At 43.1% G+C, this 25,797-nt stretch overlaps 1 protein-coding gene across 1 annotated transcript in view; it reads left to right on the forward strand.

The window, feature by feature from the left end:
• Positions 1–3,196: 3,196 nt before the first annotated feature.
• The window catches only part of col27a1b (collagen, type XXVII, alpha 1b), a 134,388-nt gene continuing 111,787 nt past the window's right edge, over positions 3,197–25,797 (forward strand). Inside the window, exons 1-4 of the mRNA XM_036528872.1 lie at positions 3,197–3,321; positions 7,820–7,890; positions 15,236–16,590; positions 23,420–23,473. Coding sequence (XP_036384765.1) covers positions 3,269–3,321; positions 7,820–7,890; positions 15,236–16,590; positions 23,420–23,473 — 1,533 coding nt within the window. The 5' untranslated portion in view covers positions 3,197–3,268. The remainder of the gene's footprint in view (positions 3,322–7,819; positions 7,891–15,235; positions 16,591–23,419; positions 23,474–25,797) is intronic.

Below are 25,797 nucleotides of genomic sequence, written 5' to 3' on the forward strand. Positions count from 1 at the left end.
ACCCATCGGTTATTGGTGCTGGCTATGAGAACAATCCTTTCTTTCCTCATTCCAAATGGTATGTCTTAAATGTACCTCTACTGAATTTGATCCTCGTTTGTCAATGGATATGACTGTGCCTGACAAGATGGTAAAAGTGGACATTTTGGATGAAATCAAAACAATTTGACCATGTTTTTGTCACAGCCACCAGTCATAACATCTGAAAGGCCCATTTTACAATGCATTGCCAAAAAGGAAACTGGTTTATTCATGAGGGAAGAAGTATTGCAAAATGAACCCTCAGAGAAAGTACTTAATTGGACATTGCAAACGTACAAGGTAAGTGAGTCTTTCAAGGTTGATTTATGAAATGCTTGGTACATCCAGACAAACTTTCTTTGGGTTTTAACTCTCACATAACAAACCTAGATGCCCTTAAGGATTACTACACAACTTTAGTGTTTCATACTCTTGTCATCATACAATTGATGTTTCTTTGTTTTCTATCAGCACCTACATGTATACATGCATATACAGATCTGCCTGTGTATATATACTAATTATATTATGTATTAATGTTGCAAGGTAAACAGTTGAAATTAATCATGTTGAAAGTTTTGTTAATATGATGCAGAGTCCTTGGCTGCAACCTGACTTCAGTGCGGTTGAAATCATTCAACATGACAGAGGATGTGAGTTAGTTTAAAGAGTGTCTGGGCTCCACCCCCACCTTTTGTTATAAACATGTCGCCTGGCCACTATCAGCACCAGCAGCAGTTCAAAGTGCCACTGTCTGTCACAGTGACAGCAGAAGACTGATGTTGCCGTGGGACACAAAGCTGAAGGTCTTGGATGTGACCACAGGACACGCTTTCACAGCTGAATGCCACTCGTCAAAAAAGAGACAACAGCAAAACAATATGCTTAAGCGTGACATTCCACATCTTGGGTGATTTTTTGCAAAAGCCCCAACAGATTATTAGATTAACAGAAAATTATAATTACACGTCTAACTGGTTCAGAAGTGGGAAAGCCGTCGGTAGATCTGGTCCGGACAGTGGAGTGACCTCAGGAGAGGTTAATGGGGCTTGCTCCAGGTGTGGCTACCTTTCAGAGCAACTGAAAGCACCTCAATTAACACTATTCAAGGGTAAGGGGTTAAACTAATGTTGACGGAGACTGCTAACATGAAAGGGGTGCTTTTGATTCATGAATGGGAACCACAACCTGTGGGTATAGAACTGAGTGAGGAGGCCCCCTGTTCATTCATGGCACCTAAGGCCAACCTGTACATACATGTAAATTCTACAGATATACACACTACAGCATATCACGCAGGTCTCAGGCAATAAAAATACTGAAGAGGATTGTTAACAGTAGAATTGCTAGACTACCAAATGAAAAAATACCATTGGGTCTACAGTCAGTTCCACTTCATTCACTTATTTAAATTATAACTGGTTGTTCCACAAGTGGGGATTACAGCTGGAAAACAATCTCTCATCTCAATTTTTCTTTTCCCAGTGTGCTGGAACCCTTACTCTGGTCGTGTGAATGTGTAAAAGTACATTTCATAAACCGTTCTTATGCGTCATTCACTGGTGCAATCACATGACTACGACCACAAAAAAGACGTAGTGGTTATATTGTTTTCTTTACCGCTGCAAACGTTTAAAAGCATTGTTCATTTCCCTTTAGAATTGATTTACACGACATCGAAAGGTGAACAAAAAAAGAGAAAGAAACACAGACGAGCAGGGTGGGTCTCACTGGAGAAAAGTAAAATAATACCCATGCTCCCGCTTTCGTAAAGGTGCTCTCGTTTTTAAACGGGAATTAGGATGAACGATAACGTTGAGCCGGTCAGAGTCGTGCATTACTGTATGTATGACTGGTGGTTATGCCCTGCCCCCTGGTTGCTTATTAGGACCACAGTTTGCTGTAACCCGACACCTGGCGTTGCGGAGCTTGTGCCCCAGTCACCCACTGAAAAAAGTATTTAAAAGCGAAAAGGATGAGCCCTCCGCTTCCAACTCGAGATTTCTGCTTCCAAACCCCCCAGCAACCAATCTTTCTGCAATCAAACGTCCCAAATCCGGATTGGCATAAATGAATAAATTACAGGCGAAAATCAGAAGAAAAACACTCGTGGAAACTTCCCGTCAAACTCTCCTTCAAAATATAGGGATTTATGTTGGGCTTTCTAGGCAAATCTATAGGAGAACTTCCTTCTGGACCATTGTTACAAGCTTATCCAATGCGTAAGAAGGCAGTTGGTGCTTTCTGCCCCTTAGCTAAGGAGTCACGCTGTGATTAAAGGATCAGGGTTTTGACTGCCGGGACAAATGAATACAAATGAATTTAGGGACCCGAAGGAGAGATTGCAGAACCTCTCAACTCGTCTCAAAGTAAGTGCTGCTTTTGCGGTGGCTGATGTTTTGCGTTGTGGTACGGGAGAGAGTAGTGGAAGATGCATGACAAACCGAGATGTTTCAGGAGCGTGTTGTGTCATGGCATTGGGTCTCCCGCCAGGTGAAGACGCAGGTAGCTAGTTCACTGAAATGTAAAGTGGCGTCTGTAAGATAGCCTAAGGAACTGAGGCTGATGGGTTGAATTTAATAATACAGCCGGCATTTTCAATGGCCTCGTACCCCGCTGCCGGCTGGCACAGGTGCAGTGTGCAGATACACGCGTGACAGAGCGATGTGTTCCAGGTTTTGATTCAGGGGTGTATTTCTAGACAGGCCTGGAGCTATAAACGCGCTTTCTAATGTAAATTATTGGCTTCAAACATGCTCTGTGTCAACGTTAACTTGAGCTCAACTCATGTCCGTTGCAGATATATTTCTGTTAAAGACAGCTGAGGGCGACAGAGAGAAGTGCTTCCCGTGTCCCTATCCCCCACTTCTTGGCAAGCTGGAAAATCATTTCAGTGTTGAATATTGAGCTTCAAGCTATGCGTCTGCGGAATACACTGCGCTCGCCATAACGGTTTACTCATACATTTCAGGACACAGTGGGAGTGGGAGTGTGGACCTCTCTCTGCGACTTGTAACCTCCGCGCGGATAGCTCAATCACAGATGGAGCTCTATGCAACCAGATTGCCAACACATCTTCACAGAACAGAGCACACAATGCAAAATAAACACGCCTTCTGTTGAGAAATTTTTGTAGTTTTGTGTCGTTGCTAAAATTGTAGGAATCAGCTGGAATGGAAAGACAGCGCGTAATTTGGTCAAGGCTGGACTGTAGTAAAAATTCACAAGAAAGAATGAAGTAACAGCGATGGAGCCGGATAATGCCCCGGACTCCAAAGTGAAACCAGCTGGAGTCGGGGGGTGAGTAGAAACTACAAGAGCTGTATCCTCAAGCCCATTTTAATCGATAGGGGAGTCTTTGGTGACTTTTATATTATTACGTTCCGTTTGCTGTTCTCATTGCAGATGAGTAGCGCTGTTGCGTAAGTGTCACAGCAAAATTCCACGTTTTTATTATTGAATATATGGCTTTCCACTATGTTTTCATGTGTTTTAGGGAAAAGGCGCCACTGTTTACAGAGGTAAAGTGAAACAAAAGTATACAGCTAGTTAAGAAAGCCGAATGAATGAATGGAGGAAGAGAGTTGGCTGCACACTGAGCTGTAAATTGGGTCAAATCTCAATCTTGATTAGCGGAATAGTTTACCGCTTAATGAATCAGCTCTGACGCGCTGACATTTTTTTTTTAAATGAAATTACTATGATAACTTCGGTAGCTACAACGTGTCTATAGTGCCCCAGAACAAGATGAGATAACAGATTAAGTTCATGATCATGCTCACGCTTTTTCATTTGAGACGCCAAATTTACAAACGCTTGCTCTGTTAGTCTCCCCGTTTCACACTGTAAAGGATATTATCCCCTCCCCCAACAAAATTACAAGTTGGCTATTTATTGGCGTGTCTGTAATTTAGCGACAGTCCCAGACATATACGCTGTCAAATACAGTGATGTTAGCGTGGTAAAGTGATGGCTAAATTTACTCTGTATCGTTAATTCTTACTTCTTTAAGAGTTCATTCATTATATTTTCCTACACAAAAGCGTTCTCTTGAATTCCAGTTAAAAGCGAAGTAGCCTACGCTATTTTCAGTTAGGGAAGACGTAGGTGGCCAGCTGACCTGCTACTATGTGGGAAGGAATCGCTTTTCGCGAAACGTTAGATACATAATCCTGCATGTAGGCTACTAGCCTACATCGTCGAAGACTAGTGCCCCTGTCGAGGATGTCTACCAACCATTCCTAAGGACCTTTGGCACCTTTGGGTGACGGCCATTTTTATTAGAAACAATCCATGAAATTCTTTTTAACACCATAGAAAGAATATACTTGGGACGACAGCAAGGAAAAATAACACTAAGTGGAAACAGTCTAATGTGTTACTGTTGAACCTGGTTAGCTAGCCAGCCATAGCGTTAGACAATCAAATGGAAAATAGTTGCAGATAATTGGATACGTCCTTATTGTACACAGCTTGAAAGATATTTGTGTGGACACTGGTCTCTGGCTGCATTTGTTCAATGTAAATTATTTTAAATAAACCACATCTCAAATTACCAGATGATTCAGCTTATTGATTATTACAAGTCGGGCTTACCCACAAAGTGTGCATAGACAACGTGCTCAAATCACTATCACTGTCGTCATACTAAATTTTCACAATACGCATCAACACTAAGAAGTACCTTGAAAGGTGGAAACAGCTCTGTTTGCCTTCGTGCTTTATCTTACGACTTCTGCTGCCTGACGCCGTGTAACCTGATCTTCTGCGAGACCTCGCTGTGTCCGCAGGATGTCGCCCTACTTGGCTCTCTTTGGCAGGGGGTGCTCCGTTTGTGCAGCGATGAATCAGCTGGAATGAACTGTTATGACAATGGAACTGTAACAGGACTGAGAGAAACATAAGCTGCACTTCTTTATTGCACAGATATTGTTAGGAAGTATTTCCTAATATTCTCTCTTAGACCACTGAAAGTTCTGTGGGGGCAAATGCACAGACAGCATTAACATTTTGTGACTGTGTAGTTTTACAATGAATTTCTGGAATTGACTTTAGTAACATCTTGAAGGTAATATGTCCTTCTATTTAGAGCAGTCAACGTTTTTAGTGAAGAAAGGTGCTACTTATTTCACTATCGACCTCAGCAGCAAGAATTTTCCACTTTGGCTAACTAGACTGTGGTGAGTTGCAGGTGGGGCCTAGCAGGGTGTATGTATGTACACATATTGCGGGGGAAGTTCCTGGAGTGTGACTGCGCTCACCCCTCTTGCAGGGATGGGAAAGATAACCGCAGCTGCATCCAGTCTCAAAAACGCGAACACATTCTCTCTCTCTCTCTCTCTCTCTCTCTCTCAAATTCAAATTCAAATGAGCTTTATTGGCATGACAAAAACTCTCTCTCTCTATGAATTTTCCTTTGTGGTGCTGTGGCCAGTCTCCTCCTTGCCTTCATGCAACACCCTATAGGTCAGCTGCTGATATGCAGAGCAGCTTGGGGTCAGACAGGGATGGTGCCAGTTTCCCTGCAGGCCTATGAGATGGGTTTCCCCATGAGGTGCATGTGCAGGAATGTGATTGTTATCTGCAAGTTAAATAAGGAGGCAGAGGAAAAAGAGAAGAGTTTTGAGGTATTTCCCTCGAATACTGTTCAAATTAGTCAAGCAGATGAGACACATCCTTATCTTGGGTCCCTACCAAACAGCTGGTTGTTTGAGCTGGGCTTGGACACAGCAGCAGGATAGGTTCAGCTGTCACAGACATCAGATGTGGAGGGCTCTTCTGAGCCCCCTGAATGGAATCCCAATATGGAAGAAAAAAATTGTGCTTTTTATCAGTGTTCAGAGTAATGCTCTCCAGTTATTTCTGAGCCCAGCAGGGTTAGAGTGCACTTGGCAGAAATCTTGGCACCAGCAGTATTCTGTAACTCTGGAACAGTGTGCAGATGTAAGGTATGCTACCCAGTCTCCCAGTCTCCCTTGTCATGCACTCATTCACACAGTGAGCCTCAATGCAAGCAAGCCCAACTGCAGACCAGTATCAGGGAAATCTGTCTGGACTGACTGAGAAATAGTTTGTTGTGACTGTCATGGCATGAATAAACCAACGGAGGGAATCAAAGTTCAAGCAAACACCACTGGATCAGTTTGAATGGCATTGTTGGGGGGGGGGGGGGGTCTGCTGGGGCGGATGGGCAGGGAGATGGGGAAACCTGCTGATAGGTCTTCCTGTCCCCCACTGGGCTGTGAAGGCCTGGGGTCAGGCCAATAGGGTGTCATTGTTTTGTGGATGGTCCATGTCTGGGTTTTCCTTCCCTTTGGCTGGCCTCTGGATGGCTCAGGTCCCATGGAAAAGGCTTCAGGGTCAGAGGGCAAAGGAAGATGATTTAGACTAAAATTTAGCACACAAGATTTGGTTGTCAGAAGGGAGCGGAGGGGCAATTTGTCATATTATCATCACTCCCTTTTAGGATACCAGAGGATCTAAATCTGTTCTTCTCATGTTGTGTAAATATTTTTTAGAGGATGTATTATGTTAAATGTATCCTAATTCCACTTTTATAGAACAATCTTCTAGTAAACCACAGGTGTTTCTTTGGTGGTAAACTTTCATAGCATGTACTTTTGCCAGAGGAGTTAAGAGGTGAGGCCCCCCATAGAGAATGATAAATCTAGGAAATTAAGTAGGCTGAACTCTGTAGACAGTGAGGAAACTAGGCTAGGGATATCATGTGCAGAGTAGCATTTAACTTTCAGAAGAGATGAAACTGAAAAAATGAGTAATCCAGCATTAGATCTACACAGTGCATAGAGTATCATTACGATATCTGGATATACAAAATGATGACCCTGTCATGCTAAGGTCTGTCTCACCAAAGCACAGTGACTTTTGAAGAATTCTGTGCTTATAGGGCGCAGAGAGCTGTTTTCCCTACAGTATCTTACTGTATAATTCAACACTTATATGTAATGGACTCTAATAAAAATCAAAGATGAGATTTTATGGGGGAAAAAAATCAGTAACAATTTGAAAATGAATCCCAGAGTGAGAAAATTTAGACCTAAAATACGTTAATGGACCTCAGCTCTAAGTAAATAAATGTTTAGTATGTCCTATGGAAAGACTTCCCTGTGGTTATTCTTTCACAGTACCAAGTAGGTGTTATTTAAGCCATAGGGTTTTCTGCAAGAGTCCTGTGAATGCCCTCCACAAAGAGGGTACAGGCAAGCAGCTGACTCAGTCAGAATCTCAGGTTTCTGTGCGAATGATGATGAACAGGCGTAGACAGCTCAGTGACCACAAACAGCTGCACCGGCCTAGGGAGGAAGAGGTGGCATCACACGAGGGTGTTACTAGGCATGAAATCAGGCCATGGGATAGCCGAGTGATGTGCAATGTGGATGATTGCAACAAGACTGATTTCTGCAGCACGCCGCAACATGCATGCTTCCTGTTGTGATTTCCCCAGGTGATGGGGAATCCTGGGATTTGCCCAGCTTAGTTGTCTGACCCCTGCCTCGAGCGGCATCTCAGCTGTTTTGTAGATTTCCTCCATAACCTCCATGAACTCTTGATGACGAACACAAGACTCTCCCTAGTCACTGGGTCTCCATTAAATGCTGTGTCCTGACTGCTCCCAGAAGAGCAGCACCTATCACATCATGCGTTTTCCTGTGTGCTGCAGATTGTTCAGGGGTATCCTGCTTGTGCTGTTATTCCTTAGTTTGATCTTAGAAGTGCTGGAAATGTTATGCTGCCCTATTTCTAACACTCCTCTCCTTTTTTTTCCTCATTTTTGCAGGAGAGCCTTAATTCTCTGTACTGTTTTATACTGTACTTGTTACCTGGGGCTTGCACAAGTACTCTCTGAAGGTAAGACATTCTTCATTCTAGCCTTTATTTAAAGATGTTTTCATGTTCTTTTCACCATTGCTGTCGAGGCACACAGGGAAATGGCTACACAGTACAGGAGGCATGAGTCATTTTTTTCCTGCCAGTCAAGACCCAAGCATGCAAATACATAATATCTGCTCCATCAGATCTATTAGCTCCGAGATGCACCATGCATACAACTAAATGATCAGGCTTTTCTGAGCTCACTTGATTTAATAAAGAAATCACTTCTAATTCTTGAGGTTTACAAGTCAGAGATGGGGATCTTAATAAAACAAGTGTGAAACGAAATTAATTCAGTTGCTGTCATTGATGTGTTAATGTCAGGGAAATATATGATTGCCTAATCCATATGGGAAGAGCCAAATTCCCAGCAAACACAGTCAAGTGTTCCATGTGGCATTGGTCCTTTGGCCTGCTCCTAAATGCTCCCATACAGCTCATCCATGCATCAAAGGCAGGCTGTGTGAGTCTGTTACTGTCAAACATCTTTTTGTTTGGGGAGCACTTCACAGAGAAGTAAGTATGCATACAGTACGAGCCATTAAACATCATTGGCACAGGGGAATTAGGGTGTACCTCCACACTTCAGCGGCTGTTTCAACAACAGGGAGAAAGGTGCCCTCCTAGCTAGGGAAACAAAGAGAATGCCCCCCCCCCCCCCCCCCCCATAAAACTTCATCCAGGGCTGACCCATGGCAGACTCTGAGTGGGATATCAGAGGATGAATGGAACTGGACTACAACCTTCCCTTGCTAACTGAAGTCGTCAATATTCCAGTGCAGAGTATTTTTGCTTTATGGATGTGTATTTTTTTTTCCTTACCATAGGTCGGTCTTGGTTTAAAGTTTTCCAGGCTCAGCCATATGTCATCACCAGCGCAGTTATCAGGGTTGGGTTTTGAACTCCTTACTACATTTGTTGCTGTTGAAGGGTCTATAATTCAGTAACGCAATAACACATTGTCCCCGTAAAGCAAATACTCAGACATGCAAAAGATTTGGTGCCAGCCGAAGGCAAAGCCCTATATTTGTCTTTCATTCCCACATTTGTGTGTCATTTTATTGGTTAGTTGTGTTATGTTTGGCCCCACAGTCAAGACAGAACTGGACCCTGGGGGATAAAAGGTCAGACACAGTCAAGCCTATCTGAATGCCTAGTTGACCTGGCCTCCATGTAGGTGCCCGTCAACAACAACAGAATGACAGAATATATATACGTAATATATAAATGTATTATATATACAGTAAATGTCAATTTGTGATAGAGTATCAAATCCAAAATAAAATGAGTACATTCAGGTATGTATGTTATTATCAATGCTGCTTTCTATGCATTATTTTGCATATATAGTACATGTTTATACATTATACAATATATGCATGAAATTACTTATTTTATTTGATTTGCTTATTTATTTGAAATAATTACATTACATTACATTACATTACATTACATCCAAGGACAATATATGATGGTATGTCGAAGGAATGTATTTTAACGTCACCTTTTCATGTGTAAGGAGTGTTGTAAGCCACCACACTGATATGAATCATGGTTTCTGTTTATTTTCTCAAACCCACTTCTTAAACTGTGCTGATCAAGTCCAACCAAATTTGCCAAGGTGTCAGCCAAAAGAAATGTGCATATAAATAGGAGGCTTATTAGTGGATCACAGTGCATGGCATTTTCTTCTTTATGTGAACAGGGCCATAGCCAAAGCTGGAAAACACAGTAAAGTCCCTGTTGAAAGATGCCTCTGTTCTGCATCTTCTTGGGCCAACACATCCCCCACCACCCTCCCACCCCTCCTGGTTTTTCCAGGCTGTTTCAGCTGCTGCTCTTCAAGTGCCTCTGCACTCGTTTTCTGGACACCTGCTAATGTAGCAGAGTCAGCTCACCCCTGGCTTGCCTCTCCTGTTGTCTCAGTTCCCATTAATGCTCTCTGGTGAGGTATCTTGGCACGACATAATGGGGATGTGGCTACACAATCACTTCCAACAGAAACATCATCTCCAAAAAGCCATGATAATAGAGGCTCAAAACCTAATACCCCTGTCAACTCTGTGCTTCTGAATTAGACACAGGTATGAGAAAAAGATGTTATGAGGGAAACTGGTTAAGCTCCCTGGACAGCATTGATACATCTGACACTGTGATGGAATTATTGAGCATGCAAAATACGTGAAAGATGTGAATGACACCCCGGAGCCTGTCTTTGATGTTGAATTTCTTCCGAAACAGCTGAGTCCACAGAGTGCAGGCCATTGCCAGCTCCCTTGACCTGAAAGGACTTACTGTGGAATAGGTCAAGGAGTTGATTAAAAGACTACTGGGAGCTCATTGTTGTGTAAAGGAGTCCAAGGGAGGTCACAGCTTGACTTCCTAAAGCCCAGTAACTCATCTGAGTAGTGGAATGAAATCAGACTAAATTAATTTAGATAATTGATATGAGAGAGCCTTATGAATCCCCTTTTCTCCTCACAGAAGAGGCCTTTTTGGTCATCTACATATTTTCTGATATTTTCCAAAGATTAGTTGCTAAATTTTATGTTGACCAGGTCCACCTAGTCCTTGCTTGTGTTTACTGTAGCCTGACACACTGAGGCAAGTCAGGTCATGCCTGCAAAATGGCTATACCTAGAGAAGTCTAGTCACAGAATTGCTGTGTGATGTCTGAACTTTCCCTACAGAATAAATGAAAGGCTCATTTTCCATCACATGGTGTTTTAACACAAGCCAAGGGCTTTTTCATATATAGCTATACCTTTATTAATGAAAGCCTCTGAGAATGAAGAGATTTTATGCAGAACTTGTAACCTTTCTTAACAATTAAAAATATATTTGTTTAAAAAATCTTAAGAAATCATTAAAAGCTATTCAAAACTCATCACATGCACTTTCTAAAAGTAGGTGAACATTGTTTGCTAGATCGTGGCTCATATGAACAATCAGTGAAAGGTTGTAAGTCCCCCTTTCAAAGAAATGTTCCCTGTCCCATTTCTCCCTGGCTAATTTTGGAAGCCAGAACAACAGCAGCAATGACCATATTATTGCAAATAGGTGTCTGGTAAATGCTGTAACATAAGTCAATTCTCTGGTTACTAAAATGCAGATTATAAGGACAGTAAAGTTGTGATAAAAGCAAGCATAACACGTTACCACAGATGACATTGAAAACACATTTTAAATCAGGCAGAAAAGATGCCCATTGGTGGAGCATGCTATTTACATGCCAGTTACAGTTAAACTATAGGCAGTTACAGTGCTAGCTTCAGGTGAAATGCAAGTGTTAATGCATCTTAATTAATGACAAAAAGATATTTTTTCAATTCCTTTCGTCTTTTTAATTTTTTTGGATGCCATCCTTTGAATATGCCATTTTATTTTTATCTCTGGTAATAACATTTATGATAATAAAGTGACCTTATCAAATGCATCTACTATGTTACCTGAGATACAGCATTCTCCTCTGGTTGTGGATATGCAAGGAGCAGAGGTCAATAGCATAAATATAGAATCAGAAGGGTGGTTCAGTGTTCCACTTGATTTGTTTGACTATCAGGTTAAAAAATTCTGCTCTGGATCAAAAAAGTATAAAATATAAACAGAAATGACACAGTCCCATCCATTGTGGCTGTGCGCTTGCATGCTTTCAACCACTGCTTTTAATGAATAGGAGAATTGCAGTTATTCTCCTCCAATGGACAAGAGCCCCAGAGCATTCCGACTAATAAGTTGTCTTTGTGAGTCGCAAATGATGACTATCTGGAGTTTTTTTCCTCTTTGATATTTTAGGACTGCAGAAATTTCATGTAGAGGGCACGCTAACCATTCAGGGGTGATACATTCCTGGGAAAATCACTAAACACAGTACTGTGCTGCACTGTACTGATAATAAAGGCTTATGCACACAGGGCAGTTTGACACAAAACTAACCACATTCTGAGTTTTTTAAACATTTTTAAAAAATGTAAAAATGCAAATGTGAATTTGTTTGTTTAAGTAATGATATATTACTGATAAGTAGTCTGGAGCACTCTTTGGGGTGAATACTCAAAATTGCAAAACACAAATCTGCAAAATGTGCCAGTCTCCTATGTTTATTTCCATTTTGCAACAGCTAGGATTTTCTTTATGTTATTTCCATATGCAAGAAAACTGCCCTTTGACCTTTGAACCACACTGGTCACTTGGAAAGGATTAACCATTTTAGCTTCTATTGCTCAACATGGCACAAACGGCTCTGCAGCTGATCCTCAGGTTTGGAAGTCCTCAGTCTTCATTACCCAAGGCTGGCTGCAAGTTTCTCTGAATTGCCCTGATTACAGGATGACCTGCTCCCCAGATGGCCTTCTCTTGTTTCAGTAACTGTATGCTCCATAATATGCTGATTATTGACATCACAGGGAAACCAAACCAGGCAACCAACCCTGATGGAAGTCTCAACTGCCAATTAGGAGCAGGGCTCCCATCCCTGTAGCATGTTTAGAGGCATAGCTTTGTTAAAGGGATCTCTTTCTTGTTTAACTCCTTATGCAGATGATTCTGGTGGATGATTAAGATTCAAATCTAGTAAGTAAATCAAAGGTAAAATGTTCTTCATTACAGCTAGCTACAGCAAATTACAGCTATGAACAAGAGAGAGTTTTGAATTTAGGGCAGTATTTCCAAAGACCTCAGCAGAAATGTTAGCAACTGGCTGCAGATGTACTCAGTGTGGTATATGGAATTTGCTCCAAGGAGGGCAAAAACCAACAACTTCTGCAACCACATGTCATACAACCATAAGACACATTGTGCTATGCCTAACAGTCCCCAGCAGAATGCACAGACTGTTATAGGGTTGATGTCACCACCCATAACAGGCCAATGAACTCAGTTACATAGACTGATGTCATTTCTAAGTAGCTTGCTGTTTGGCTGTTTCACCCACTGTACAGGAGAACTGAAAAAGTAAAACTGTCAGACCAGGCTGCTGAGTGTCAGACATTTTCATTGTCCAGTATCTCCCAATGGTTTTCTTACTGAGAGAAATCTGAAGTCTCTACAATAAATTTTAGTTGCATGGCTGAGCATGGACTCCTCAAGATTTTCACATTAGCCTTGCCAGAAGTCTGTCACTCTCAGAGGAAGTACAAGAATTTTTGTGGGCGCAAGGTATTCTCTCTCTTGGGACTCATTTCAGCTACTGTTGCGAGGCGTTTCCTGATAAAGTTTGACATGCATGCTAGCTGTTATATAATTTCCCCACCACAATTGGAGGATTGAAGTTGGACATTGATGCATGGAATAAGCCGTGTGGAAATGTCTACCTCACTATATACAGCCTTTTGCTGTATGCTTGTGTTTAGTCTCTGTCTTTCTGATCGGCAGCTACTGATGACTGAAAAAAAGTTTATTTTAAAATGCATTGAATCAACAATTGGGAAGAATTCTTCAATTCTCTGTTCAAGGTTCTGGTTTCAATGAATAGCATAAGTGAGCAGTTCCCTTCTGTGAAATGAGGTTTTTTTTTTAATTATACTGGCTGCCATTCGGCATGAACATTTCGGAAAATCAGTTGGACTACAAAGGTCCTCATAAAAGCTCTATAGTACGGTAATTCCAAATGCCCGCAGGAGAAGGTTAAAACATGCTTTCCTTCTCCTGGAAAAAACTCGTCCAGCAGTGAGAAATTAGTCCTGTTTGTCCCATTAAGACTGCTCAGATTGCGTTTTCCACAATTCAGTCTCCTCCAGCTATAACTTTTGCTGTGTGTCACCATACACTCATCAGTTTAGACTGTAATGTCTGGCCGTGCCAAGATTAGGGGGGGTTTATGAAGCTGGCCATGTCCACTGAAGTGATTTCATACCCCAGCATGAAACTGGAACAAGATAGCCTGTGATACCGATTGTGTTTCTCATTCAACACCCGCAAGGTCCGCACAGCCTTATAACAAACATTATAAACCTTTCGGTTTCTGTGAACGTTGTTACATGCTACATATACATCCCTAAACACCCCCACTTCCCCATCCTAGCCTTCCCTTCCCCATTTGGCATCAAAAGACAGATCTTTGCCAGATCTTTTCATTTTTAAATGCATGTAAAAATGAGTCATATCCTTAATTACCTCTTTTAAGTACTGAGAGGAAATAAGTGGCAATCGGCAGGGGTGGCATGTCCTACATTCTCATGATTCTCATTTGGTCCTGAATTCAGTGAATAAATTACAACTAAATGAATGATAGGCACTACAAGTTCACAGAAATCCTGTAGTGTGCTCCATTCTTCATGAAAGAAAGAGCTGGCAGACAGGTCAGAGCTGGAGGTGACACCAGTGCTTAGAATACTGATTTTTTTCAACCAGAATGTACTCAGTAAGCTCTAACTGTATAGTAACTACACAGAGGTCTCCCAGCTGGTCTCCAGCACCTGAATCTCCATATTGGTCTCCTATCTGACCTACATACATACCCTGGGAAGACTGTAGATAATGCAAACCTAAGTTAATCTTGACAAACCGTTTATTAGAAAAGAACTCTGCCTCTGTCTGGTTTCAATCTGAGGCCTGCAATGATGTAAGGCCTTTTGTTAGCTTTTACACAGCTTCCAAGAGCAGACTGCCTGCGGGGGGATTCCTTGAAGGCAGACTGCTGATATCACCAAACCTATTTTTCTGTGAGGAAGCCGTGCATTCCAAGTCACAGTTCCCGTGAAGATAAGCCTGGGCTTGAAAATAAACATCAGACTCTTGATGTTGGAAGCCTAATCGATCAGTTGGCTGGTGAACAACGTTAGCTTCAGACCCCCAGGACTTATCTTGCTTACATTTAGATAAAAGCACATGTTAGTGGTGTCATTGCACTTATAGCTCACTGGGTACTGGGTAATGAGTATGCACCTTTTATGACAGCTCTCCAGGGTGTGTATTTGAAATGTTGAAATTAAGCTCTAACTTGTCTGTGAAGGCACATTTTCCCATCTAAGTGAATCAAAGTGAGGTCATTGGCTTACTGACACAAGCTCCACAGCCAAATACATCTGTAGTGTCTGGAAAGGTGGCCAAAGGCCAGTTTCTTCAGGAAGACCTTCTTCAACAGAATGCATGTCAGAATACAATGAGACATTTTAGCAATTTTATTGTGATGCTGACAGGAACACCGAAATTGCATAGCAATGCATAGATGTGTGTTTTTCTTGCAACTATGGCACATCAACCAATACATCTCCTTTCCTGATTTGCATGTCATGAAAGTTGTGCATAGAATGAGGATGTACCAATATTACCAGTACCATTACCGTGCTGATCTGTGCGCTGAATCTCTCTTTCTCCACAGATGTTGACATCCTCCAAAAGTTGGGCCTCACAGGAAAGAAAGCACCGGCGGCGTCTGCAGGGTCCCGCTCCGTTCCTCAGGGGGTCATCCCATTTAAGTCAGGCGTTATCTTCACCCAGAGGGCGCGCCTTGAGGCGCCCGTGGGCTCCGTCATTCCCCCGGCCTTTGGAACCAACCTGGCACTCATCCTGAGCCTCTGCTCTCACCGGGTCAACAATGCCTTCCTCTTCACAGTCGTTTCAAAGAAGAAGAAGCTGCAGCTGGGAGTGCAGTTTATCCCGGGGAAGATTATAGTCTACATAGGGCAGAAGAAATCTGTATATTTTGACTATGACGTTCACGATGGCCAGTGGCACAACCTGGCCATCGACATCCGAGGCCAGAAGGTCACTTTATTTACTTCTTGTGGGAAGCAACGTGTACATGCAGATTTGCATTTTAAAAAAGAGGAGACTCTAGATCCTGAGGGCTCTTTCCTCTTGGGCAAAATGAACCAAAATTCAGTGCAGTTCGAAGGTGCCATCTGTCAGTTTGATATTTATCCATCTGCCAAGGCAGCTCACAACTATTGTAAGTACATTAAAAAACAGTGCAGGGAGGCCGACACCTACCGGCCCAACCTGCCACCCCTCATCCCCCTGATATCTAGAGATCCAAATATTACTGTCACCCTTCACACCCCTCTTGCATTAACTGAGATACCCAAAAGGGCCTTTAGTCCAAGTCTAGCTCTGAGAAGCAGTGGGACCAGTGTGAAGCACGTGGTCCCGATGGACCGTCTGATAGTGCTAGGCTCAGCCATGGCACACGGTACTTTGACGCCCCTGCACACTGTCACCGTGTCTCCACCACAGCAGGGCACTCCGGCCCGCCCCAACACCCGGCCCAGCCTACAGCAGCCCCCACAAGCCCGGACCCAGACCGTCACCGAACCCCTCAGGACCAGCAGGATTTCTCCCAAACCGCTGACCCAAAATTCTCCAAAGATGACCTCCCACGATGGCCCCAAAAAAACCACAGCAGCACAGGACACCAAAAAGAAACTGAAAGACACCACCTCCACCGTGACTGTTGCCACCAAGCCAATGAAAAAGAAACTGGAAACCCAAACGCCCACGGCCACTGAACGGCCTTCATTCAGTCGTGGCGTGTCCGTCTTCCCAAAGAAGCCACAGCCCACCCCAGCCAAAAAGAGACCTGAGCCAAAAGGGACCACCCCACATTATGCTAAACCCACCCCCTTTGCGCCCATCACCCTGGCTGCCACCGACAGCTACCAAACCTACGACTTGGAACCAACACAGTATTCCCTCTTGGCTGGACCACCAGGACTAAAGGGGGAACCAGGACCAGTGGTAAGGGTGTTTCCATCTATGCAGTCTTTATATGAGTTTGCAGTTGTAGGTCTTCGATCTGTGCGTGCATGGAGTTGGAATGTGTGTGTACACGTTAGCATGTACTATGCGCGCGCATGTGTGTCTGTGTGTGTGTGTACGTGTGCTCTGTGTGGGAGATCTGGGTGGTTGGGGGGGCGGAGGCTATGGCACGTATGGTTAAAAGCCCAGCGTGACTGCAGGGTGCGACTCACTCATGTCTTGAACTCAGTGGAGCGGTTCGAGTGGACAGCGTTCCATATGGCAGGAGCTCCTGGGCCCCCTTTGTTCTGCCTCTAATCCTGGCAGATGTGACTCCCCCCTGCCACCCCCCCGTTACACAGGAGGGGTGGGCTGCTGCTGAGGGATGGGGTGAGCCCCACTTCTTCAAAGCCGCCAGTGGGGTGCCCCCACTGGTGGCATGGCCACCTGACTGTGTGGTCCCATCCAGCAGTGAGGGGGCTGGAGGCGGACTGTGATCCTGGACCAGATGAGCGCTGTCATCACGCGCAGCCAAACGCAACCTCAGAGTGTGTGTACCGCAGCGTCAGCTTTGCTGTGATATCAGAGGCAACATAATTCTTTTCTTGTTTGTTCTTAAACGTATTTGTATTGAGGAATTTATCATCAAGAACTGAACTGAACTGAAAACAATTTAATTCCACTTTTTGAAACACAATAACGAACAGACATGTAGATACAGCATTTTAGCTAAATACTGGATGTTAGCAGTGTTTATTTATTTTTCAGGTTTCCTGTTCTGCTGTTTTCCTGTAGATATGCACAAGGGAAAAGCCAAGGTTTAGCATCAGACCAGTGACTTTCCAGAAGGCAGCTTGCTAATGTGAGATTTCCTTTTTGACACGCAGGGTAGAAATAGTCCTATGCATGCAAGGGTTTAGCCAAACCTTTAGTGTCCCTACTGAAGGACTGGCGCCTCGGCACAAGATTCCTCTTTGAGATTGTGGGAGTGAGGGAGGTCAAAGGTCAGGGGGAGTAAAGGGTCAGTAAACATTTAACCGTTTAGCTTCCCGTCAGTGATATTAGCTTTTCCAGAGTGTTCAGCAGTCTTCCTCTATGGATAGGGGAGACTCTGGAATTCTAATCAAAGGATTCAGGTAGCAGATGGAATGTCAAAGTGCCTGCTGCTGGTGAAGGCATGGGTATAATTCATAACATAGCTGTAAAAACATCACTGTAATTATTTTAGCAGAAATTGTTCTAACACAAACCCCATTTTTTTCTATTATGTGGGCTTCAGCTAACATCACAAGTCTGACCTGACCATGTGTAGGTTTTTATTACCATGTAGTTTGTGTCTCAAATAGCCTCTGCATCTGTAATTAAAGCCCAGATTGTAGCCCTCAGCCTCCCAGGATGGTAATGAGACTTGTGTGCCAAAGCAGAGGCACAACCTGCCTGCCTGTCATTACAGTGGCCCTAATTGCTGGTGTGCTACATGCTACACCTCATCCTATGATGGCAACCACTGTAATCATTTTCTGTTTGTGGGGCTTTGCACAAAAGCGGCAAAATGACAGCATTTTCCTTGACGGTGTGTCCTTGAATTACACAGTGATTCCTGAATGCTTTTATATTTCCAGTCTTTATAGCAATCACAATGAATATTGAGGGTGTGGATTTCAGTATCTGGATCCACAGTGGAGTGAAAGTTTATTATATTTTGTTTTGCAGATGTACAAGGAAAGCAGTGTCAAGAAAATGAGTATTGAAATCACAGTTTGTTAAAAAAAATTTTCCCAATTAATCCCTCATGTGTTTGAACAGCTTTAAAGGATATGGCAGAACACGAGTAAAGATTTTGTTTAAGACTTTGCTGCAAGGTGTGTTCAATTCAGTCATTTGTTTTGTTGACCATGATGAGACCCTGATTGGCAGACCTCAGGAGAGGGCATTTCCTTTTGTCCTTAATGAATGAGGAGTTTTACGTTTTTAATTCACAATCACTGTGAATTCATTGGTCTGCTGCATTCCAGAGATGCAGGGTGTTCCACTGCATTCCATGCTGGCTTGGATCATTGATGTGGGTGGGCCCTGAGCTGAGTGACATTGTCACCGAGGTGTCCAGTGCCACTGAGGTGGAGAGTGCACTGAACACGAGCGTCAAGACGATACCACCAGCCCCTAAGGCAGACAGAGCGGAGAATGTGCCTAGTGCAGCCGAGGTCCTCTGCATTATTACAGCAAATTCAGCAGCATTAGATCATAGGGAAGGCCAAGGGCAACTGAAGTAAGGCTTTCCGCTCATGTCGTGTTGAGGAAATGGTCCACGTCATCCCCACCTGAGGCTGTGGGAACTGTGTTTCCTGGCTTCCTAGAATGCTGATGTCAAGCTTTCAGAGCCCAACTGAAAATCTGATTTACCAGGGAGGAAACTGTGTGCTCATTGATGTCGAGGTAGAAACTATGACTAGTCATGAAGATTCAGAGACCTTATTCAGTAAAGAGACTGCGTTCTGCTAAGAGGTCATTGGGACTATGTTCAATGATGAGGACGTGTGCTTAGAGAGTGTGTTTAGTAATGAAGAATTAGAGGCTGTTCAGTAATTAGGAGTCAGAGACTCTGTTCATTGATGAGCAGCTAGAGACTGTTCAGTAATCAGGAACGGCTTTGTCTAGCTGCAAGGGGAGAGAGGCAGTGTTTAGTACTGCAGGAGTGGAGAGAGATTCCTTCATGTTATCATGGAGACAGGAACCATGTAAAAGCAGTGAAGAAGCAGCACCAGATAATAAGGTTCAGCTGTGTGGAGGTAGAGAACTGGCTAGTGGACCATACAAACTATCAGCACCCTGCTAATGGTCTTCTGTAAATCTGTTGCTGTTTGTTTGCCTCTCACTGACCCAGGTAAGAACACAAACACGTCTCAAACTCTGCTCAAGGGGTGGCATGGGTGTAATTGCACCTGGGATGCGTGTGTCTTAATACTGCACTGTCGCTCCACGCTTCAGCCTCCACTCCTTTCAAGCTTGCACTGCACGAGAAACAAACAGATGTCCCTGAGCTTGGCAGCGGGGGCAGAGATGTTTTTACATAAATAAGCAGGCTAGAAACCCAGCTCCCTGGAGGAGCTGTGAGGCCAGCTCCCTCCCAGGCTTACCCTCACGCGTCTCAATGGCAACCTTTCTTCCTGCATAGGGGGGAAGTGGTGTGTGTGCCACGTAGCATGGTGGGGGGCCTGGAGAGAGGCCCGTGCAGGCTGTGAGTCTGTCGCCACTCCTCTCGCATAAACATGCACACACACATACACACACACAAACAAACGCCCAGCGAGAGCACGTGGGCCTTTCACCTCTCACAATGAAACATCACATGCCACTTCGACCATCAATTAAACTTCATTTAAGTCACCGGCTATTGATTGATCTCTCTTGTTAGGACTTCTTCAAAGAGGTCTGGCCGTTGGTCTTTTTTTAAAAAAGAGGCTGTAATTTATTGTTTTGAGAAGTCAAATAAAAATGTACTTAATGAGGTCTGGGGCTTGACTTGTGTGTCACTAGGTACAATAGGCTATTGTAGGAGTCCTTCAGATGAATAGACCTCAGCTTAGCCTGTTCAGCCCAGCCCCCAGTTTGAATCAACAGACCATCTGATCACCCCTACATTACCCTCCTCTGCTTAACAGAGAGAGGAGAAACCCACCTACCCACTGAAAACAGAGTTTGGGACCATTTAGAACATTGAAAATAGTTGCAGCCCCACTGCTCCCCTGCTTACTTAAAGTATTTGGCAATGCAAGTTTGTGCTCTGGCCTGATTTTTGGATGCAGTGGAACCTGGCTTCTCACGTCTCTGTATGGAGCCTTAATGCACAGCTGTCCTGAATCGTGAGGAACAGGGGAAGTAGCCCACAATGTCATAGATAAAGTAGAGCAGCACACATATAGGTTACATGCTCAAAATTTCTGCAGTAGTATGGGGAGCAAGCTGGCTGCTGGCCAGCCATTGGAGAAGTGACAGTGCTGTAGAGCAATTTACAGTGGGGTGAGCTGAGTGGAGAGGTTCCACACATGGTGCACAGATACTATTCATTTTCGTTATGCATTCATCCAGCCTGCTGTGGACAGTACCTCCATGCTGAGCTGTTACCCAGGCAGATTAATTTTTCAAATACATGAGTATCGCTCTACTCCATGAATGAATGCAATGATTTAATATCTAACACAGCACTTGCCAGCAGTACAGGTGTTAAGAGATTTTGCCAGCGCTTGTCTCATGAGACCAACAATGTGCAGCATAAATCTCGGACACGGTTACCATCTGAAGCCTCCAAGAACAACACTGGTACAGTATTTTCTGTTTCCAGCTCATACTATTTACAATGATAATACGAAGAATGCTAATCATGTTGATTTAATACTATGAATAAATGTCAATGCTAGGCAGTTCTTAGGAATTACCACTCAAAAATGAATTTGTCAACTGCTGTTTGGGAAGTGTATTTATATTTGTTGCAGATATCTCTATGGATTGCAAGCAACATCTAACTCATACCTTCCTTTATGTCTGATACAGAAGTGTCAAAGGATGGTGTTGCTGTTGGCGAGCTTATAGGTGTTGCTAAGTTTAGGACCACGTTAGCCTTTATTTTTTGTTGATTCTACGAGAGCCTGGATAGCCCAATGAATAAGGATGTGGATTTGGAAGATCAAATGAAGTGAAGTTTACAGATTAGCCATTATGTGATGGTGGCCACATGTAAAATTTGGCACTGCTGATGTCTGTCAAAGCTTTGCAGCTATTTACACACCTAATTGGTTTAAAACAAGGTGTCATCCCTGAGTGAGGATGGCAGTTGTGTTTTTAGCCACTGAGGGGCGATCTCTCAGTGAAACGTGTCTCAGCATGTCTCTTTGACTGGCACTGCTCACACAGATCCATATGGGCCTCACGGTTGAAACCACTGTCTGGTAGTTGGCCCATGGCCTCCCAAAAGAGCCACTTGCTAGCTCATCACCACAACACTCTTGAATAAATACTAACTGTGTGAAAAGAATTTTAAACAGTCTATAAAGAGACCAGGGTCTGTTTCCCCTCACTGTCTTGTCCAACAATCGAATGACTCACAGACATTTCCCAGCTCTGTTTCTCATCCAGAATTACGCAAAAAGTGGAAAATTGAAATATTATCATTATTTCAGGGGAAGGTGGGTATCAGCTGCAACGAGATACTACTTGCTAAATAGCTGATGAAGACATGTCTGGACAGTGAGGCATTATTGGAAAGATGGTACAAATTCGGTCTCCCCCAGCCTAGAGTTGCCCTATAGAGGGAGACAGCTGGTTCACGTTCCTTGCCATGAACCCCCTCCCCTGCACGGGCTCCTCTCTCAGAGGTAGCAGAGCGCCTCACTCCTCCTTTCTCAAAAATCTGCAGTCAGGAGGAGGTGCGTGGGAAGTGTCCCATGAAGCCATGCAGCTGTTGGTCTGTATGAGTGTGTGTATGCATTTTTATTGTGTCCGTTTGCCTGTACATAAAGGGTCTGTTCACATAATGTGTGTATGTTCATCTGCAAGGGGAGTGGGGGGATTGCTCTGTCTGCTGCACATGCTAACATGAAACCATGTTAGCAAGAAAATGGGGGGAAACTGCTCCTCTTGAAGCATTAGTTTGCCATTCAGTTTCCAGGCTCTGCACCCTTCCTGCAGTCCCTTCACTTTCAGCCAGGAGATGCGACCCTCATGTAAGATACATGAGTAACTAATAATAATCTGAACTCTTCCCACTTCTTTTTCCTCACTTATGAACCATCCACATCAGTACCATGTCCAGTGCACATGTCTGCACTGCTAAGACCCACAATGCATTTTGGCAGAAAGGAGAAAGGCCCATACCAGATAATAAGGTTAACTGCTATTGTGCATGTATCCGGGTTCCCATATGGGACATAGGCATCTTGGATACTTCCATATGGAAAGGGAAGTGCTTTTGGAGTAAATATTGTGAATAGTGTGAATCTCTCTCAGCTGTTGACTTTGAGAGATGGTAATACTAATATATGAGCAAGAACCGCATCTCATTCAACCAGCAGTGGTGTTAACGCTCAGGTGTAGGACAAAAACTGAGAGTTAAATGAGACTGCAGCCTTAAAATCCAAAGACAGGTGTGAATTTTATATGTGAACTCCAAGAGCTACTGTAAACATGCAGAATGATGGAAATCAAAGAAAGGATAAGTACGCTACCCCAGTTTTTTATGGTGGCTTAATTTGAAATAATAATAAAAAATATTTTATTATGGATAGAATAGGATAGAATTTTGTAAAACATAGACAAAGTGTTTGCTTGGAGAAGCAAAAGTCCTGAATGAAAAGCACTTTGAATAAAGAAGCATTTGAAATCTGCCTGTGCTGACAACCCTCAGCCAGTCTGTATTCAAGAAGGAGAGCATGCCAGTCCACATACACACAGCTAGGAGAGCTTGATATCTGTCTGAAGAAAATAAGTGCAGTGAGGTTATTAAATCAGCTTAAATCAAAACAATGGCAACATAAGTGAGGGGGTATTACATGTGAAAGGGGAGGGGGCATTATGAGAGAATTCAAGGACAGGGGGAAACAAAAACCTTACTTGCCAGGATGACAAAGGAAATCTCGAAATGAGCCGCTGACACAGAGTGGTCTCAGGAGAACACTGATTATCTCACTGTCTCATCTCCAGAGACCTGCTGTTAGGTTGGCCTTATACTCAATGCTGGATCACACATGCCCTGCATCTAGTATGTGCAGGTGATGTCATTGTACAGGTGGAAAGCCGTTAACGTCCTCACTCACTGTGACTCTCTTTCCTCCAGGGACCTCCGGGACCTCCTGGAAAGCCAGGTCAACCAGGGAAGAGGGGACCACGAGTGAGTCCATGCTCTGTCACACCACGCTCGTTCCTCTTTCATACGGGGCCTGGCCACTAACCAGCCTCCAAAAACCACAGCCCTTCCAAGAGTGTTACATAAAGATAACAACATTAGCTGGGCTGTGATAGAATTTGCTTTGTGCACATTATGATAAAGCACACAGAGTGAGGTCCCGGGATTATGAGGCATTAGGCTCCCTGTGTTTGTTTTCTTTCTGCATGGCTGAGACTTGAGTTTGACTGGTGGCGAGGTGCACTCCCAAAGCTGCAGAGCAAACAAACACCAGATAATAACACGCTGGGGAGCAGCAAAGAAACTGTCTCAATTATCAAAGCAGTCCTCCACAGGGAAAAACATGCACACAACCTTATTGCACATTTAGTTCAGTGAAAGCTGCTTCTAACCCTGCTTCCTAATGTGATCTTTAGCTTCTGCTGCTCTTTACTGGGGTTTCAGTAGCTGTAAGGTGCACCTTATATGAGGAACCAACAATACAGAGTTAAGCATATGAGATATAAACAGATATACATCCTGACAGGGACAAACATAAGGGATGAATGCATGTTTGTTTGATGAATGTTTCTCATATGCTTATCTGGCGCTATGGCTCCTGTTTGTGGTTTTCCAAATTTTGCACTTTATGACACAAATATGTATATTTGACTATTATGTGATTATTATTTATTCATTTGTCAGATGCTGTAATGCAGAGTGACTCACAGGGCTCTTATGGCAAGGTAAATGGTACATAGTAAGAGCTGCATATCAGTAAGAGAACATACTAGTGATGAAGCATCTTTGGCTAAAATAAGCATACCAGCAATCCAATACAACTGTAAACACAGTGCTCAAAATGATCATAAGGAAAAGCTTTCCTCTTTACGTTATTAGTAAATTGCAAGTGGAAACAGGTCCAGTGTTGTGTGGTATATATATTTCACTTGAGTGTATATACTTTCCCTGGCCTTAGCACATAGTCTAGTCAGGAAAGACTAAAAGGATTAATATTTCAGGGAATGGGTTGTAATACTGTTTCTTGGAGATTTCTATGGTCCATGTATGACTGCTGCAGTCATCTGAGGTTTTCCACTTTCTATTTCAACACTGATTCTCTGTACAGAAGAGATATTAGAATCTTGTCAATGGTAATATCTGAGAGTAATCTACAGTAAGATGGATCTATCTCATTACTTGAAGAAACATATTTCAGGATCAAGAGTTGGAGATTTCTATGGTCCATGTATGACTGCTGCAGTCATCTGAGGTTTTCCACTTTCTATTTCAACACTGATTCTCTGTACAGAAGAGATATTAGAATCTTGTCCATGGTAATATCTGAGAATAATCTACAGTAAGATGGATCTATCTCATTACTTGAAGAAACATATTTCAGGATCAAGAGTTGACTTTCTTAAAAGAAAATAATTTAATTATTTGCTTTTCCCACAGTTATAAGTGCATGCCTCTTCCAGATAGTGAAGTCTCTGGAGAGTGCATTGTCAAGGTCAGGACAGTTAAGCACCAGCACTAGGCACAACACATGCTGTGCAGAGCAGCGTAGAGTGACATTCAGAGCACTGAACACTTGGACACAGTGGCCTGAGTTCAACGCTAGGAGAGGAGACTTCACTTAGCACTCTGATCAAAACTTCATATACCATTTCTGCTCCAGTTGAACTGTAGCTTTACAACTGTAGACTTTCTCACACAAAGCAACTTTTACAGTAAATCACAATAGTGCATAGTAAATAAACGGATTGCATAATGCATTCCACATTGTAATTCGTCTAGATAAAGGTTTCCACTGAACAAATAAATTGTAATTTAATAAAGACCATATTTATGCCAAAGCTGTGGCATACGAAGCAAGTCATACGTAGATATAACCATGCTTGATGAATTAGTTTAACTCTTTTACACTCTCCTGTGTCACATCTCCCATGACTGGCATTTGCCTCTTGGTCAGAGATTTACTCCTGGATTCAATAAACATTTGTCCCTTAACCTACACTAAGTGCAAGAGGGATGTTTTTTCAATTCAAATTCAGTTTTTTTTCAATCATTTTGCTGAGCTTGCCAGACTGTTTTTATGAAGAAAAAAAGGAACACAAGCATTTAATTGTGAGACAAAGGACAAATGTTGACCAAATCCAGAGGTTAGTTCTGTGAAGCCTGCATATATTTTGTTTTTTCATGGTCTGCCACTATTTAACATATAAAGAATTCCCATTAGCTGCTGCAGCGTGTTATTTATGAATGGTGGTTCCATTATTTCTGGTGACTACCAGGGATTTTCAAGCACTGAAGCATAAGTGTAACTG

The sequence above is a fragment of the Megalops cyprinoides genome, chromosome 5 (assembly GCF_013368585.1).
Source record: "Megalops cyprinoides isolate fMegCyp1 chromosome 5, fMegCyp1.pri, whole genome shotgun sequence".
Classification (NCBI taxonomy): Eukaryota; Metazoa; Chordata; class Actinopteri; order Elopiformes; family Megalopidae; genus Megalops; species Megalops cyprinoides.